The sequence below is a fragment of the Ambystoma mexicanum genome, chromosome 10 (assembly GCF_040938575.1).
Source record: "Ambystoma mexicanum isolate Mex_15411 chromosome 10, UKY_AmexF1_1, whole genome shotgun sequence".
Taxonomy (NCBI): Eukaryota; Metazoa; Chordata; class Amphibia; order Caudata; family Ambystomatidae; genus Ambystoma; species Ambystoma mexicanum.
Window position 1 is genome coordinate 1382260308 of NC_090932.1, and position 19485 is coordinate 1382279792.

The following is a 19485-nucleotide window of genomic DNA, read 5'->3' on the forward strand; positions in this document are numbered from 1 at the left end:
ATGGATGCTCCCCCAGATAAATCTGGTAGTCAGCACCTAGGGCGACATAGCAGAGTAACTATCTAAAGGTGACAATCCAAGAAGACTTAAAAGAAGAAGTGAACAACATTGAGGTAATTTGAAGATAATTAATCCTAGATAAGTTATAATTGACACCAATAACTTGTCGGGTGAGACAACATTGAGAATTATTGAATGAAGTATTTAAAGCCTACCCAGCTTTAGAATATTTGATGAGTGACCTGCACTGATTAAGATGGAGAAACAAAGTGTTTTCAATAGATGTGTAGAAGGAGCTAATAAAATAATTTACTCCTTTGTGCTGCTAGTTAATGTAGCAGGTTATTCATAATAGAAATGTAAACCAGGATGTGATTCGAACACTAAAATTTGAATATCCCATTCTTGCTTCACACAGTTATCCGTTTGATGGTTGGACCTCATGGAAGGACAAATGGAACTTCATTGATAGTTGATCCTTAGAAAAAATTCTAAAAGAAGACAAACATAATTGTACATGGAAATAAAATGTGGTTTAAAAAAAGTTTTTACCCCTGAAGAATTTCCTTGTGAGTTGTATGAAATGTGTAAGGAATGAAACATGCCGGGTATGGTTTGAATGCAGTATGAAAGTAAGCATGGGTGATATGAATATAGAGTGAATTGTTTGATGGACTGGGATGTACTTCTCTATGAGAGAGGAGAGCAACCAACAGATCCTTATGAAATGTTTATTCTGAAAAATTGTTAAATAATGAAATACTACAGGTTATTAGATGTGCATAGTGAAATTGAAAATCATTGAGATATATGTTTGTTGTTTAAAAATTGTGTGGCAAATTTCTACAATTGTAGAATATAAAATTGTAAAAAGAAAAAGGTGTTTTATTAACAATGTGTCTAAAAAAATAATAAATGACTATTTTTGATACTAATTGGTGTGGTATATGATAATATAATGAGTATAAATCATATGTAAAAAAGAAGAAACCACAATAGGATAGTTGGGAAGCAAGTGACCCTGTAAACATAGTGTATTGTTTAATCAAAAAATCCGATGGAGGGCTGTCTATAAGTGGTCGGTAAAAAAGTACCTCTGGTCTCTTTAAGTTGATTGTGATGGCTAAAGCTAAACATGTCTTTGTGCCTTTTTCTGTACCCTCTTTCCAGCCTCTAGATTATATTTCTGAGGTGGATGAGGGGTCTGAGGAAGGTGAGGTTCCTGCATTGGTTCCTGATGATATTGTTTCCGGTCACAGTCAACTTGAGGACCTGTGTCAGTCGCTGCACGATGCCAGTGGTCTAGACACCTCTCTGGAGGTGGAGTTTGGTAGGCCGTTTGTTCCACCATCTTCGCAACTTCAGTGGCCCTCTCGAGTGAAAAGTCCATGCCACTGGCTCCCTCTCTCCACAGAGCTTCCCTAATCTTATGATCAGCACATCTTATCATTAACTGGTCTCTAATGTGCTCATCTCTGCAGTGACTATAATCGCACTTGGTCGCTAGACCACAAAGAACAGTGACAAATTCTTCAATCGATTCTCCAGCTTTTTGATCCCTTGTGGCGCTAAGAATTTGTTTTCCTTGACGATGAAGTGCTTGTCCAATTTTAATAAACTTTATTCAAAAACAGACAGTCCTTCTGCTGCCTGACTCTGCAGCTCTGGTAACTTCTTGAATATTGCCTGCCCTCCTGGCCTAGACCGTGATATAAAAGTGAGTCTTTACGATCCGCAGTAAAATTGCTTCCATACACTCCATGCAAATACCTCATGAATCCCTCCTTCCAGTCTCCCCAGTTGACCTTGGGCTCCCCTGTGTGGGTCAAGAATAGGGCTGGCCCTGGAATGTTCATTGCGCCGGTGTCTTTGTCCTTAGAATGATACGCTGTTATTATATGTTCATACATATATCAGGTGAGCGCTTCTAGCATTCCTTCCTTAAGTTTTAAAATGCAGCAATGTTAATTCTTTTGTTGAGAACACAATGTGTCTTGATTGCTTTCTCAGTCATGGGCTTTTCATGGTTCATTGCATGGCTGTGCTGGTGTTTTTCATTGAATTGTTATACTGCCTGACCTTAAAATGTCAGTGCAACTAGTTTGTATGGGTCTTGGCCGTTGGTCCGTCTGACCTTAAAATGGCAGCTGCGACATCGCGCAGGTTTTCGCTTGCATTGCAAAAGTATGCTCGGCACTGCTCTGTGTCCTCCCCATGCTTCCTGCACACTGCAGTCCCTGCAGGGATCAGCCGTCTTAGGTGCTTGGTCGTGTGAGGTTACTTGTGCCTCTCCCAGGGACTGACCCTTGTGTCTTCACTGTCCCTCATGGCAGCTTTAACTGACCTCATTGCTGGGTCATGCGAGACCGCCTGTACCTCCCCCACGGAGCAGGGATCTGTACCTCGCAGCTTCTCCGTTCCTCATGAGCAGGGTTCTGTCCTGTGCAGCTTCTCTGTCCCTCACGACAGTTTCATTGAATGCTGCAACAGCGTTTCACCGCTCCGGGTTACCAAGGGCTCCACGATGTTGGAGTCAGGCTGGAGCTGCTGTCCTTTGGATCCTCCTCGCCAGTATTATGAAAGCAGGCATGCCATGCAGGTGCGGTTTCACAACTTAATATCTTTATTTGCTTAAAGCATTACTATAGCCCTAGACCCCTGCATCCAGAGCTCAACTGCCTCCCTCTTCTAAAACAAGCATTCTCTCCCTGCAACTGTGACATGTCTAGTGCTCCATTATGGACCACTAGCACTGTACATTTCTTGAACTCAGCATAACTAGATTGCACCTTAACTATATACACTTCCTTAATTATGTACATGCATACAACAGTTGGCTACTGAAAGGCTGAGATAGATGGAGTAGGACTTATCAGGTAACATCCTTGATTTGCTCCTTTCAATTCTGAGACCCGCTACAAAATCTATTTATGCTTGTAGGTGGTGCAGAGAGAGGAAACATGACAAGCCTTTCGTTGGTGCCTGTGCTGGGAGGGCTGTGACTAAACAGACCCTGTCAAGGTGGATCATTCTCTGCATCTCGGAATGCTATAAGGAAGTACCTGTTGGTCTCCATTCTCATTCGACCAGAGACGTGGCTGCCACCTTGTCCCTGCAGAGGGGTGTTCCTGTCCTGGACATGTGCCAGGTGGCAACGTCGGCTTCTCTGCACATGTTTGCTAACCACTACTACTACTACTTTGATTCCCTTTCTGGTCAGGACATCCATTTTATTTTTAAGCCAGTCCTCCAGCGTTTTCTGGGTGGGGCCTTTGCTCTCTTCCCTTCTCCAGAGCCAAGTACTCCTGTGGGAGTGTATCCTAGATGCGGAATCGGTGGCTGCGCCTCCTGTGTAACAAGCAAATGGCAAGACTGAAGATGAACGACTGGGTGTCACGGCGGTGGGCGTTGGGTAGAGGGACACAGCGAGGATGCCCTGTCTCCCCAATATGGTGCTAGAACCACTGGCGGGGTTTCTCAGAAAAGAGATGGGAGAAGCAGGCATATTGGCGGGAGGTGTGAGGCACATGGTCTACCTATATGCCGATGATTTGTTGCTATATGTGGGGAACCCGCTGGAAAATGAGACACTCCTATTAGAGGTACTGAAAAACTTCTGTATCAATAAGGAAAAGACATTACTGTTCCCGTTGCGGGGACTCCGTGGGAAGGATCTCCCTGACCTCCCGGATTGGGGAATCAAGTAGGAGGCGGAGTCATTCAGATACCTGGGAATCAACATTTTTCATAGTATTGAAGATAAATTTGTGTGCAATACAGTTAGAGCGCTGTCGGGTATAGGTGAATAGGTCACATTTTGGAAGAAGCTGCCAATGTCTTTGGGTTATTTTGAAGATGTTGGCCGAGCGGGTTGCAGAGTTACTATGGAATACGCAGAGGAGAAGGGTCTTGCTGGCAACCCTGCGACGCCCGCACCTGGAAGGGGGCCTTAACCTACCAAACTATGAATGGTATTTTATGGCAGCACGATTGCAAACGGTATTAGTGTGGGCGGATACTGAGGGGGAATTACTGTTAGACCTACAGGGGAGCCTGCTGGCTCATCGGAGGGGTAGTAGAATTACTGTGGGGTATGTTCGGGGAGAACGTGGCTACTGTTATATTTCAGGTGGCGCAAGAGGTCTGAAAGAAACTTTTGGGGAAGCTGTGAGTGCCGTAGCTGTACAGTGCAGACCTGCAGTGGAGCACGGACTCAGGCGTTTGGTCGGCAGTACGACGTATTGGTTTCTTGGACCTGATGAATAGGAGGTGTGGTTCAGTGGGGGATCTGTTTGAAGGGGGGACATTGATGTCGTTTGAGGAGTGGAGAGTGCGGTATGGGGTTTCTAGAGGGTAGTTCCTTACCTATAGGGCAGTGACTAAACGTTTGGCCACAATGTGGACGGGTATCCCGGAGGAACCTGCTGCAAATCTGTTAATGCAGGTACTGCTCATGCAAGGGGATGGAGGGGCCAGGATCTCTCGAATTTATCAGGCAATGCGAGGGCTGTTTCCTCTAGAGGAGTTGGCAGTTAAGGCCAAGTGGGAAAGTGATGTTGGGGACCAGATCTTGGCGATAGACTGGGGTACAATGTGGGAACAAGTCCGAAAAGTTTCAAGGAATGCCAGATTTCAACTCATGCAGTTCAATATCTTACACAGGGTGTATGTGACCTCCACGAAACTGCATTTAATTAATAACACCTTGAGTACGGCCTGTCTGAGATGTGCGACGGGCCGGCGGGGATCTGGCATATGCTGTGTGGATGCTCAGCGATCAAACCCTACCGGCAGATAGTAATATCCAAGCTTAACGGACTGCTGGGTTACAGTTTTGAAAATAGCCCAACAGTATGTTTATGGGGACTGCTATTGAGTGGAAAGCGCTACAAGGTGAGGAAGCGATTAGCTCAACTTATGTTGATATTAGCGAGAAGGGTAGCCATAGCCTGGAAGAAACTGCAGGGTCCATCCTTGATACAGTAGATGGGGGAAGACAGAGTTAGACATTCTACAAAGAACCCGGGACCCAAAGCTGGAAGATGGGATGGTGGTGGATTGGAGCCAGCTGTTAAATGAACTACATTCCTCAGCAGACTTGAAACCTCCCTGAATGCGGGAGGCGGCGAAATAAAGGTCTGCAGGGTAGGGGTGCAGGGAGGGCGAGGGGAGTGGAGAAAGGGGTAATGGGTAATTGCGGTATTGTTGGGAGAGTCACTGTTCCGATGTATTGACTGCATGCTATTTTGCCTAATTGGACTTCCTATCCTTGATCTCAATGGATATGTTTTGTAACCGTCAACTTTGTGCTGTAATTCATATGCATAAAAGGAAAACGTTGAATAAACAGAGGTTTTTAAAAAAATAGATGCGGAATCGGTAGGAGGAAGGAATCCATTAGAGGAACCAATGAACAAAAGAAAGAAAATTACAGAGAGTTAAGTAATTTGTATGTTATATTTATCCTTTGCAAAGATATCAGTATCAAATGCGCATGAGTGAAAGCTGAACAATGACAAATTCTCTGTTGTTTTTTCGTTCATGCCTGATCCTGAAACAACCCCTCCTTGAATTATTTCACTGTCACTCGCCCGGAACAAATTAGCATTGTTTTTATTGAATTAATAGAATACTTTCGGCAAGCCCTGTATAAAATCCAAACACAGTACAATAAAATGAGGATTTACAATGATGATAAAAGGTTAATTAGAAGCGGATGGAAGAAACGTTTCCTTGAGACATGGACAAAAAAGAAGATTGCGATCAAATAGTTTAAGGCTATTCATTCCATTATTTGGAGCCAGAAGAGATTAGGAACAAAAACGACACTGAACACAGGGGTGTTTGGAACCATAAAGAGGAAATGGAATTTAAACCTGAGAAGGCAAGTAGGGCGATAGAGAGAAACAAGAGAGGAGAGGGAAGAGATGGGTTCCTGCGAATACAGTCTCAAAAGCACTGGGATAGAGGAACTGTAAATTGAACCAAGAGAAGAAAGTTCATCCCAGGAAGACTACTGATGAGTGCCGAATAATATTCTAGACAAGAACAAATTAGTGCTAGAACAAGACGTTTCAGTGTTAAAACAAAGGCATGAACGAGCTTTGCGAATATCATAAAGATGGAAGCAACAGGAGAGGCAGAGAGTAGAATAAAAAATAACACTAAGATTGTGAGTAGATGTTAAAAAAAGGAGAATTTCAAAGGAGGGGAGGAAAAGAAAAGGAGGAGAAATACAGGGACGAATAGTAGCAAATATAATTACAGTTTTAGTAAGATTGAGGTGAAGTGAATGTTAAGACATGTTTAAATAGCTAAAAAACAATCCGAATGGTTAGAATCTGTAAAAGAGTAAAAAAGAGCGAGTTCTTGGCATAAACATAAGAACGATTAAAAAGGTTATTAGGAAGTTGGGTACGTTTAAAGCGAGAAGAGGGCCAAGAAGAGATCCTTATGGGACTCCATATAGAAGAGGAAAAGATGAAGAAGATGACCTGGCTAAGCGACTCAGTGAGTTCTGTCAGGAATATCGGAACAAACCCATTGAAGTAAAGAACCAGAAAAGCCCAGATGAGAAAGAATGGTAAGGAGAATAGACTCATCAACCGTACTGAATTTCAATGAAAGATCACGTAAAACAAACAGAAGAATCTCAAGAGTGGCAAGCAGAGAGCTAATAGTTGGCACAATATAGTAAAACCTATGTAGAATTACATGTGCAAATTCCAAGTAGTGAAGATGGTTAAGAGAATGAAGATAAGTAACTTTAGTGTATGCCAACCTTTCAAGAATTCTAGATGGGAACGGAGACGAGATATTGGATGAAAATTAGATGGGAAAGAGTGATAAAGAGAAGTTTTATTAAGAACTGGAATGGTAATAGCAAATTTCAACTCAGAAGGAAAAGTACAATAATATAGGGATGTTGACGAGATGTGTCAATGATTGAAATCGAGAAGGGTAGATCTTGGGAATGATAGAAGATGTTATACAATCAGAGGGGAGGTAGTAGCTGCAAGCACATTTTAACAATTTTGCACCATTCGAGTCAATTAGAGGTATAAAGGACTCGAAGTATGGAGATAATAGAGAGAGATCGAGATGGAGGAGAAATAGCATAATAAAAAGTATTGGCATTCAAGGATGAGAGAAAAGAAGAACGAAGATTTGCAGTTTTGGAGTTAAAGTCGTTAACAAAGTTGACAGAAGAGAGCACAAACGACAGATCAGTGAAACAGGGTGGTTAGGATAAGTTTGAGTAACTCAAACATGCAACAAGGTTGGGGAGCGAAGGAACAAAAAAGATCAAAGTAGTTAATTTTTTCATTATTAGTAAAGAATGATCAAAGCAAGTAAATAGCAAAGACAGAGAAATCAAGATCAGTAAGAGAGTCCGTTTTCTTACAAAGTTGCTTAGCGCAGTGGAAATTTGATAGAAGAGAACCAAGAGCAGGCATAATCCATGAATGTGGAGGCTTCCTCCAAGGAGTGAACATCCTAAAACAATAGTGAGAGTCGACTGAAGAGCAGTCAAGTCTGCTGAAAAAGAGTCAAATTCAACAAGAAGGGGGAGGAACAAGGAGAAAAAAAGAGAGAAAAGTAGAAGTGTCAAAGTTACGTAAGTCATGTGGGTGGGAAATGGAAGCACTGGCAACTAACTTGAGCAGGGGGTAGAAAAGGAGACAAGGAAAATGACAGCAGTTGATGATCAGAAGTGGGAAGTTTGAGAGGAGAAATGAAAGGAACAGAGGGGGAGGTTAAAATAATATAAAAAAGAACCTGCGACATGGGATGGTGTAGTAAGGTGATTTAATATAAAGAAAGCAGCAGTTGAATGATAGAATGAAAGAGTAAACTTATGGAATGTTACTGACAATGTGAGTGGCCCCATTGTTCACTACTTGCTTATAGGTTCCTGTAAGAATAGAATGGTATATGTCTTCAAGTATATGGCAACTAAGATCGTAACTCTAGAACTCAATTCCTGAGACTTCAAATTGTTGTGCCAATGTGCTAGTTTACAAGTCATAGTGGCACGATGAGGCAGTTGTCCATATTTGGTAGAGCCATCTGTTGCCCAGGAAATGTAATGGGTTTGGTCAATACACACGAGAAGGAATCGCTGCACATCATGGATTTGTGGTTTAAGCTTCACTAACTCACTTTAAAGTCTCAAAAAAGATGTTGAAGGTTCTTGTGTAAATAATATCAAGGTGAGTCTACAGATCACCAGAGGTAATACTGATGTGAAAACATTTCCATTTGGTCACATATTAAATTGGGGTGGTTTTGTATGCATCTGTTCATTCACATTAAGTTGTTGCACTTTATTGATTGCTTTTCTATTTGCTAACTCCAGTTTTGTTCATTTTAGGCATCAAAATTAGAAAAGCAGAGTAGCATGCCAGAGAGTGATTATGATAATACCATCAACAACTTAGAACCTGATGATACAGGGTATGGTTTTCATTTCACAATTTATATAAATGTGTAATTGGTAATTGCAAATGCCAATTTGAAAAAAGTATACTGTGCGCTTGCTTGTGTATTTCAAAGGCACTTTGCAAAGAAGATGTACTTCAGCCCATGAGTAGTCATTTTTAGTTTTGGTTAATGCACCACCTTTGAAGTAAAACTAATTACCTTAAAAAGAGATGGCATGTGAGGATGGAAACACAGCATGCAGGTGTTGGTTGTCTATGCCTCTGCCTATGTGCATGCTAAAGGCAATTATATTTTCTGCCTGCAGCCTATCCCTACCCAGACCATCACACAGACTCTCTTTAAAGTAAGCTATGTGCTGTTATAGTGCTGCCATTGTTGGCTTTAAACAGTTTTCTGAATGATAGCGGCTTAATTGCAGCTGTAAATCAGCTCCTGGTGTTGTAAACATGTTTAAGCAAGTGTGCCGCCATCAGCTACTTGGTTTATAAGCAGTGTCTTCCTGCAACTAGTTTAAACTTCCAAAACCTTCAGTGTACATGCAACTGGACACACATCCCGCTACTATTTAATGGTACACTACTGATCATGCATGAGCAGTTGTGAAAGCAGTCTTAATGTTATCTTCCAACACACATAACAACAGCACAATTCCATAGGCTTATTGCAAGATTTTCAATTTTGAATCTTTACCAAAGGTTTAGTGTGCTTATGGAACTTCCCCCTTCCCCTTTCACAGAGAATTCAGTGTTTGGGTATATAAACAACTAGCAGATATGCCCGGTGTTGCCTGGGCTACAAAGTAACCAAACTTTTAATATTTACCATTGCTGCCCTGACTGTTTCTTTAAGCTGAGCATCGGATGACTGCATGTTGCCAGGCTTGTCTTTCTTCTGGTGTGTCTTGCTGCCTAATTGCTGCTTGTCTGTTTGTGCTTGATGTCGTTGTTCAGCTGTCTCTGCTGCCCTGTCTACCTGTTTACGATGAGCATCAGATGACTTTCAAAAAAAGTGGATTGTCTCTTGGGTGGCATGATGATTGAGTTACAGGTTTTTTGTCACTGGAGATGTGTACTCCTTGCGTATCAATGAGACACATTTTCCGGATCTTCTTGTACTATTTTTTCCAGATTACCTGTACTCATATTTTGCGCATTTCTAGCTTTTGTTATCATTTGTTAAGCAAATGTTTAGCTTTTGTTGTGGTTGTTTGTTCAGGAAAATAGTTATGGCCGTTCATTAAGCAATATCTGAATCAGTTCCAATTATATCCATCGGGGGAGCCACTTAAGCAACTTTCAACCACACTATTAGATTCCCTGTGAAATGTTACCCCTGTTTAGACTCCTATGGATAGTTCCCCCTCTATTTCTATAGTATATCAAATATATATTATAGGATTATAGGCGCGCGCATTCGTGGAAGTGCTCGTGCAGTGCTGTATGTGCTGAGTAGACTGCCTACTGTTTACGTGATCAACCCGTGGAATACAAGATTTATTTCCCTTAGATGTGCCTTTGAACGTGACTGAAAAGTCCCTGACTGTGCGGTAAGGCAAGCCACGCCCCCTCAATCCATCGAGCTCCTTAAATCCAGCATGCGCGCGCATTCGTGGGAGTGCTCGAGGAGTGCTGTATGTGCTGCGTAGACTGCCTACTGTTTACCTGATCAACGCGTGGAATACAAGATTTGTTTCCCTTTGATGTGCCTTTGAATGTGACTGAAAAGTCCCTGACTGTGCGGTAAGGCAAGCCACGCCCCCTCAATCTGTTGAGCTCCTTAAATGCATTAGTGGGAATGCTCTAGCTGAACAGCTGACCTTGCCCTCATTTGTGCTCCCGCGACACCTTGTCTGCTTTGCCTTGCTGGGTGGGAGTCCTTTAGACTCCGTCTGTGCTGACTGCTAGCAAAGACTCTTTGCCATCTGATTATAAAAACCATGTGATTTCTTTGCAATTCAAGCAGGAAGCATCTTGTGTGATGGCTACATACACCCTGAAATCGACATGCCAATGCACACTGATCCATTTAAGAAGAATCAACGAGTAGAGGTGTCAACAGACACTTGCAATACATGGCAAATCTACTGGTAAGCAGGGAAAACGTTCTAAATCTTTACATTTAGACATCAGAAACTTTTGCCTTGTAAAATCCACCGATGGAACTAAATGCTTGACTTGCAATGAACCCGTATTGAAATTGGTTACTCTGAAGAAAGAGGTTTTGCTGAACTTGATTGAGTTCACCCAGACAACATCTTATATTACAGATACGGAACTCTTAGCGCACCCCAGTCAATCAGAAGAAGACCCAGTGCAGGAAATGGTGGTGCAGCAACTTAAACCTCAGACCCCTAAGTGACAAGAAGAGGTTTCGGTATGCTATGCTCAAATAAATCAATGCATACGCATGAATGCTCCTATGTTATACTCACAAGTCCTTAAGAAGGGAGTTCAAGTGACCCCACCCATGGCCACTCCTACCCATCAAGGTTTTCAAGGTGGGGTGCAAGAACGGGAGTTGGGGCATCAAGAAGTGGTAAACTCTGAACTAACAAAGAAGTGACATTGTTAGAAAGTCAACATGCCCCAACAGCTATTTTACAATTAACTAAACTACTGTACCCTGACTCACCGAATACATCCTCGATTTCCTCTGCCTCCTTGTTAATGTCCTTTGCTAAACCCACTCCGAGACCCTCTTTTGGGTTAAATCCAAACCCGCTTACAGTCTATGAATCTACCCTAACTGCCATGAATAACACCTTTACACCTTAACAAAAATGTATGAAATTGTGGACAAAAAGACAGATGCACACACTCTTATGTTAAAACCTTTGACTAATAAAGTGGATTGGATCGCTACTGAAATAATTGAAAAGCGTTAAAACCTGCAGAAGTGAATTTACTGAGTATGCAGGTGGTATTCCATACTAAGCAGCCGCAAAGTCAGACCCCCAGAGATAATCTCGGAGGGGGCATAGGAGCAGTAGAAAATACAGTACCGGAAGGTGTGGTGGAGCAGAGTACACATCTTGACTTAGACCCCCAGTCCCACACAATAGAAATCCTTGACTCTAAAGAACAAATACATGAGGTCTTTCAAACAGCTGAACCTAAAAAAAGACAGCTGAAAATAATTATAACTCAAATATGAAAAAAGCTAACAATCAACCTGTAGGAAAGAAAACGGCTAACACAAAGCGAAAAACGTTATAGTGAGCTTAACAACACCACTGAGAAGTGTGGGCAAAATTAAGAGACCAAACCCAAAGACACAGGATCTTAACGATCATCAGAAAGATTCGTTATCTGTTTTGCAAATGCCTGCCCAGGTATCTATCCCAGAGAATGATGATGTGGGGGTGGATATAGAGGAAATTATGAATTACTCAACATACTAAACCTCCTCGCTCCCAATTAGTTGACAGGAACAAAACTTGCTAAATCAGACTGACAAATGCCTTAATCTTGCCATACATCGACAAAGGGGTGAACCAGAAAACAATATCTTTACCACATTGGAACAAAAAAGAGCTCAAATTAACTTAAGCAATAGGAACCCCCTGAGAATAGAAAAACAGATATAAGCAAAAGTCTCCTATGCATCTATTTCGGGTTCAGGTAGGCAGTTGAGAGATCGGGATAGATCACCAAAGCAGAGTACAGATTGTAAAGAAACTGCAAGAAAAAGTGTATTCACTGACAGAACTAGCTCAAAGTTGGTTGCAATAGAGAGGTCCACGAGAGGGTCTAGTAAGAAAAGGGAAATCACGCTGCACCCTCATGATATATTAAATATAAAAATGCACGACAGACAGAGAGGAGATCCTTGCCCAAATCGAGCTACTCCCTTGTCAGTTTTCTCGAACATACCAAATTTACAATTAATTGACTCACACAAAATTCAAGAGGTCTATCTGGAAAGAACTCGGAAAATGGACACAGTAAGTCTAACAATTCGATCACAAATTGTTAAACAATTTGGAATGAAAAAAAGGTCCTAACGAATTGAGGTTTCACAATATCGATTAATAAAATGTGGGACCCTGCTAAGAGCCTAACCCAGCCGTAGCGAAACATGAAAGAGAAAACAGCACATTGAATATCCAGAAAGAAACGCGAGCTTTATCAGAATGCGTTGACTCATTGTTTGTAAATTGTGAGGGTACCCGCGGTAATCTAACCAGAGCGGTTTATATTGATAAACCTATACATCCGGAGAGAGAAATTACATGGAACTGATTGAAGACAGCTTTAAAAAGATGCAAAACACAGCAGAAACTATTAATGCCAATCCCACCCATCCAGGAAGGGTGTTAAAATAGCCATATGGAATACCAGGGGGTTTAAACGCCTAATGAATGCCAATACTAACCAACAAGTGTCATCAAACGATATAATTATGCTCCAGGATACTTGGCTAACAAAGGTCCCCGTCTGGCCAAATTATTCGCTTGTTACCATCCCAGCCATTAAACAAGCCAAAGGCAGACCCAGAGCTGGTATGTTAATTGGCATGAAAATAGATTTAAATGTAACGCTTTTTGCATGGGCATCCCCCCAACCTTGCATCTAACTTGCAAACTGATATTTACTGATGCTTTGAATTTCAAAATCTCCCATGTGGCTATTTTAAACCTTTACTGGAATCCTGCTTTGCTCAAGGATGATGATTTCTTTGACTTTGTAAATCAAATGCTGGATTTAATTGCTAACGAAACTAATATTTACAAAATATTAATTGGAGGAGACATGAATACATTATGTATTCTGACCAGGGGTATTCTGCTTAAGGCAAAGAGATGGTTACACCTCATGTACGAAAGACAACTTACCATCCTTAATGGAACAGTCCAGGGTGATATACCACCGCACCCAACCTGGAAAAGAGACGAGGTATCAGCAATCATAGACTACTCTTTTGTATCATCTGAAGTGATCACATTGGTTGAACACTTTAAAATTGTACCATCATGCCATAGTGACCACAACATCTTCGAAATTACATGGGCCCAGACTGAACCAGTTGCGAGACCATATCATACCCCACAGTGTAAGGCAAACAAAGGGCGCAACCAAATTAAATGGACAGTGCCGTAACTAAATCGATTATGCGCCAATCTTAAAACAAGATCTTATGAGTGGCGTACGGATACTAAACCAGAATACACGCAGGTACTCTTGTTTTTGTGGAAACTCGACCCCCCTTTGGTCGGCCAGTCTTTCTCCATAAATACCTGTTTGACCCCTATATTAAGACATCTAGAGCAATAATGAGGGCAGAAATAAGACATAAGAGCTGTGAATGGGAATGATTATAAAGCAAAATCCTCGAAGATTCGTTCTAAGTACAAAAACACCATTAAACAGCGTAAGGCACAGAAAATACAAGAAGAAAATGTGAAGATGCTAGCAGCCTTAGCATCTAAATCCAGTGCGAGCATATGGAAACTCCTTAATGAGAGCACGTCCACTGGCACAAACCCGCTCTTCCTCAATATAATCCCAGAATATATAGGTATCACATTTCCTAAAGCTCTTTGCAGATCCAAAGAATTTGGTCACAGAAAACATACAATATAATGATTTCTCCCCCCTACAATTTTACATGATAGATATTTTGATACTAATTAAAAAGCTAAGCCTATCTCGGGCCCCTGGTCCGGATGGCCAGTCGAATGCAATGCTAAAGGCACACCCTGAAGAATGGGCTAAGATTCTTGGTGTAATATATCAGGAGGTAAAAACTACAGGACATATTTCGGACACGACACACATACACGCACATCACTCCTCAAACATAGAAATCATATAAACCAATATCATAACACAATCAGCCTGGTAAAAGACAAGCCTTAGGAATCCCAATATATTCAATAAACAGTGTGTATCGAACTGTACTCTCCTGATACCCTCCCACCAATAAAGTCTTCAGCTCTTTTCTTCCTTCACAGCTCGTCCTTCAGTTGGCCAATGGCTCCCTAGCCCCACTTCTTCTTCAAGTGTTGAAAAATTGTGGCTATAAAGTCAAACAATAAAGGAGACGATCCTGTCCATGCGTCGGTGGCATCTCAGATGTGCCCCTCAGAATTCCATAATAAAGCATCGTCTTTTCTTTTCCTTGCCCACCATTCCCTTTTGGTGAGAGCTAGGTGAGCATAGCAACCTACAGCCATATAGATGTTGTGTAGTTTAATGATCCTGATGTCTCAGGCCACCACTTATCATGTCCGCTCCCAGAAGATGTGCTACAGTGGGATGTTATTACACAGGAGAGCTTGTTTGTGCACAGCTTCAAAGCTCGCTGACTTGTGTTAACAGCAATAAGTTTTATTTTTTAATTAGCAATAATAATATATCTGTCTTTATAACTAACAAGAGGGCAGGTAATAGAAAAGATCACACAAGTTATGTTCATCAGAATATGCCCTATGCCCTATGTACATATTTATAGAAATCACAGGGAAAGCAATGCATTTTTGGTACAAAAATGCTTACAACGTTTACCATTGATAACAGAGCGGAGAGGACATGGGTCTTTTACAATGTGTTGAGAAAAGGTGACTTGAAGAACAGATGTTGCACGGGAAGGTGGACACATAAACCATGGACGAGAACAGTACAAAACAACAAAGGAAAGGATGGTGAAGGAAGTGATAAATTAAGAATGGCGGGGTGACAGAAAAATGTGTTGTAGGGTTGTCTGTGAAGGGTAGGGAGAGATGAAAACAGGGTGCTGTAATAGCATAGAGTTTTAGGAAACCGTTTTTTCAGAAAAAAGGAGGGCTTTGTGGTCGGATTTAAATGGTGGTAGAGTTGGAGTAGTAGGGAGAGGAAGAGTATTCCAGTGAAGGGGATGATTGTAACAAGCGAGGAGGTGAGTAAGGAGTGAGATGAGCTGATGGGTTGGGTGGGGCGAGTCCATCGATAGTTTTGAAGTTGATGAGACAAAGTTTATGCTTGGCTCTTTGTTTTATAGATAGTAAGCCAATATGGCAATGGGCAGAGGAGGTAGATGTAAAGCGAGAAAGGTTGAAAAACGTGTGTAGACTGCAAATTTGAGGACTTTGTCCAGAGGTTAAAAAGCATATTGGGGAAGGCCATAGAGGAGACTGGTACAGTAGTCCAATCTAGAAAGGGCTAAGGAGGAGATAAGTGTCATGATCTCTGCTTCCAAAAGGTCCGGGTTTTCCCAACTCCCTTGGAAGCAGATCCATAACCCAGGTTCCGAGTGCCAACCAGTCCCAATTGGGACCTTTTGGACCCAGTCCTGGCGCCAGTGGCACCAGGCTCATAAATATGCCCAGTCCCAGCGCTGGAAGCGCCGGGCTCATAATGCTTGGGTGGACTTACCTGCAGCAGACCATGCTGCTTACTTGCCTGCCAGTTGAGCCTCTGATCCTCTTCTGTTTGGAACTACTTTTCCTGTTGGGTGGGGCTGGAGCCACTCCCTAGATTTAGAACACTGGAACTCTTCTGGAAGGCAGGAACTCTTTTCTTACCAGGAACTCTTTTCTTACTGAGGCGTGGCTGTGGAAGGAGACACCTAAGCACTACAGGAGGCTATTTAAACCACACCCGGTGGATGAATCTTGCTTTGCGTTATTCTGCACCCTCTGCAGCAGGACGCTCATCGTGTCTTCTGCATCCAGTCCTGGGCCTAAGGAAAAAGGCTTACCATCCTGAATCCAGTCTTCAGCAACACCTATAAAGACAAGAAAGAACAGGTTAGCATTCCGGCATCTGAAAGGCAAAGGCTTACCTACTCTTCGTGCGCTCCGGAGGTCTTCATACTGCATTCCGGCATCTGAAAGACAAAAGCTTACCAACTCTTCGCACGCTCCGGAGGCCTTCGGCGCTGCATCCGCATCTGAAAGACAAAACAAGGTGCGTTTAAAGACATTGGGGAACTTTAATACTCACGTGCCATTACTCCTTTCCACATCTAATCCAGTGGGTATTCCGGCACCCTGCAGCCGCTCCGAACTCGTACCTGCAAAATAAAAAGACAGTTAGAGCGCATCGTGAAACAGGCAACAAGCGCTTACTCACGTGCTTCCAGGCGCTTCTATTCATCACACGGGCTCCATCTTCAACTCACTTCAGCCCGTCATCCGCCATCGCCGGAACCCTGCAAAACAAGAGACATCATTACTAAAGACTTTAAAAAGACATTTGAATGACTCGAAACTTACCGTTCGTGCAGTAAACGACGGACAGCAGTCCTCTGAAGTCAAGAGGCCTGTGCTACCTATCCAGTGAAGAAACTGGCTACAGCACCCTGCCCCGAGGCAGATGGAGAGCTCGGCATTCACTTACCTAAGGTGAGAGCGTTAACCTTTGGGGGTCTACAGGAGAGGAGAAGAGGAAAGAGATAGGGACACCCCAATATCCCCAGTTCATTAACCCCATATTTTCTATCTGCAGACATCTTACTCTACACGTCAGGCATACAGTGCACAGAGGTCCAGCCCAAAGAGCCAACCGGGTGCTACACATCACCTTTGAAGATACGGTAGTCGACCAGTCAAGACCGGCGCCTCTGCGAGAATCAGGTGAGCGTTACAATAAGCTGTTTAACAGTATTATTATTTTTGGGGGGGCGTGGTCTGCACGCATGGTGTGAAGCCGCGAATCCGCCGTGCTCCTGCCCAAGATCCTGAAGCCGGCGACACTACGGTGGCAGAATCGAAATAGCAGCTCTAAAAAATTAAGAGGCACGTAGAGGAACCTTATCGCTCCACGTGGCCGAAATCCCAGTGGAAATTGGAGCTGGCAAAGAGAATAACGGAGCGTTTGAAAAAGCTCCCCTATGGCATCCAAAATGGCGGCGGAGGACCACGAGGGCCGGACTGGGCGGAAGCAGATGAGATTGTGAACGTTTGCCCTCCGGATCGAGACGCATGGCAGAGACGCGGAGTCTTGGGCTGAGACCCCACGGGGGAGAGCGACCCCCGCCGGAAGCCTGCCGAGGAGCTGGAGCGGAGACGGACGGAAGGAAAAAAGCCTACCCCTTCGGCACTGTGAGGCGAAGAAGATCGAGGTGACCGGAGTCAGACGACTGGGGCGCCAAGATTGCTGGCGGCTGAGGAGCGTGGACGGGCAGGTACACGAGCAGTCCCGAAAGGCTCGACACAGCACAGGGTTCCCTATCACATACAACTGGGCCCTTATCTCGCACCTGGAGGGCAGACAACAGAACTGGGATTAGGATTAAGACCTGCAGCCCGTCCTGTCCATCTGGAACCCTCCAACGGGGCCATGTCGCCTCCTAAGAACAGATCAAAGGCCGCCACGATGGACGCTTTCACAACTGCATTCCCGAGGCAGCAGCTACCGCAGGAAGCAACCCCGGCGGCGGACCCGGCATCCTCGGCGTTAGACCCCCGAGACGCGCAAATCTTGCAAGCAGTTGCAGCGCTACGCACATCTATGGAAGGCATGATCGGAGAAATCAGGTCAGATATACAACTGATGAGACAAGATGCCCGCAACCTGACGGAAAGGGTAACTAGAACTGAAACGTCCCTGCAAGAAACCAGCGAAGACACATGGGAGCTAAAGGCGAAAGTCCAGGAACTGGAACGGACAGTGGCTAGACTAGAATCCCGCTCAGAGGACGCGGAGGGACAGGCCCGCCGCAGCAATGTCCGTATCCTCGGGGTTGCGGAGGGCATGGAAGGCCCAAACCCCACCGAATTCATCAAAACATTGCTGCTTCAAGAAATTGGGGCAGGCTCACTTACCCAGGGGTTCTCAGTGGAGCGGGCCCACAGATCCCTGCAGAAAAGACCGCCGCCGGGCTCGTACCCACCCCCGATAATTGCAAAAATTCTGAATTTCCGTAACAGGGAGGTGATATTGCGGTTCTCAAGAGAAGGAGGGGTGATAAAGAGGAATGGCTCCGTAATCGTTATATACCCAGACTACACCCCCACGGTGCAACGATTGCGGAATTCCTTCATACCTATAAAGGCCAGGTTACGGAAACTCAACCTGAAATACATGTTGTTGTATCCGGCGAGACTTAAGATACTATATAAAGGGAAGACAGTCTTCCTACAAACGCCAGCTGCCGCTAATATGTGGCTTGAACATAATAACCTGGCCGACGACACCGAAGAACCTGAGAAGGGGTCCATATGACTAAGGATTGACTGAATCTATGGAAGGGACCGCACCAACAAGCTGGAGATAAGGTCAGCGAAACATCACTTAACGCTGCAACAAGCTGAAGTCTTGATTGGGCAGAAGCACGAAGGCCCAAGCGCGAGACCGTCCACCCCGCTGTCAGACTGTTCACCCTCACCACCCTTCTCCTCACCTGTGGCTTCCTCTGGCTTGTCCTTGGAGTGTTTGGATGATCTTCGGGGAGTTCTGGTATCTTCCTTTGTAGACTTGTCTCTGGACCTCCTGTCATGCAAGTAGGGTCTGGCTCCCTCGGAGGCCACCTCGACAGGAGGTGGGACCTGTCTTGGGGGGCCCCGAGGAGCCAAAGCCCCGCGACAGGGAAAAAAACGATGGGCGGTAAAAAACCCTGTGTAGTCTTCCAGAGATGGTATTGAATGGGAGACTCTCCAATGGTGGATGTGGTAGCGAGTGATCCGGATTGAGACCAAGAAACAAGTGGATCAAGCGAGTTAGTTCTGTCCACAAAAATGAAGATGGCTTGAGGAAAAGAAGGCAGGATCCGATCCGTGGAGACTTGGCCGGATACAAGGTAGCAGCAACGAGAAGCAATTAGGGAGGGAAGAGAAGAGGGAAAGAGCCCGGAACGGGGAACACTGACCGAGCAAAGAGGGAAAGGTAGAAAAGGAGGAAGAAGCAGTTAAAGTCCCTACTTACCAGAAACGGTTGGATCCACGAAAGGCACAGAGAGGAACACGAAGATACGCGAGGATGGCGGCGGACCGCTAGTACGAGTGGCAAGAAGCCGAAAGCAAAGGGAAAGTCTGAAAAGGAGTGACGGACAAGAGCCGTGAAAGGACAAGGGAGTATGGAAAGGCGGAGTAAAACAGAGGTAAGGCAAGTGGGTAGGAGT

General features: G+C 44.0%; 1 protein-coding gene across 12 annotated transcripts in view; it reads left to right on the forward strand.

Annotated features, from left to right (window-relative positions):
- The window catches only part of GIT2 (GIT ArfGAP 2), a 2415297-nt gene that overhangs the window by 2002566 nt on the left and 393246 nt on the right, over window positions 1–19485 (forward strand). For all 12 annotated transcript variants that reach the window (XM_069619395.1, XM_069619396.1, XM_069619398.1 and 9 more), the window contains one exon: window positions 8375–8457. In XM_069619395.1, the coding sequence (XP_069475496.1) occupies window positions 8375–8457 (83 nt within the window). The remainder of the gene's footprint in view (window positions 1–8374; window positions 8458–19485) is intronic.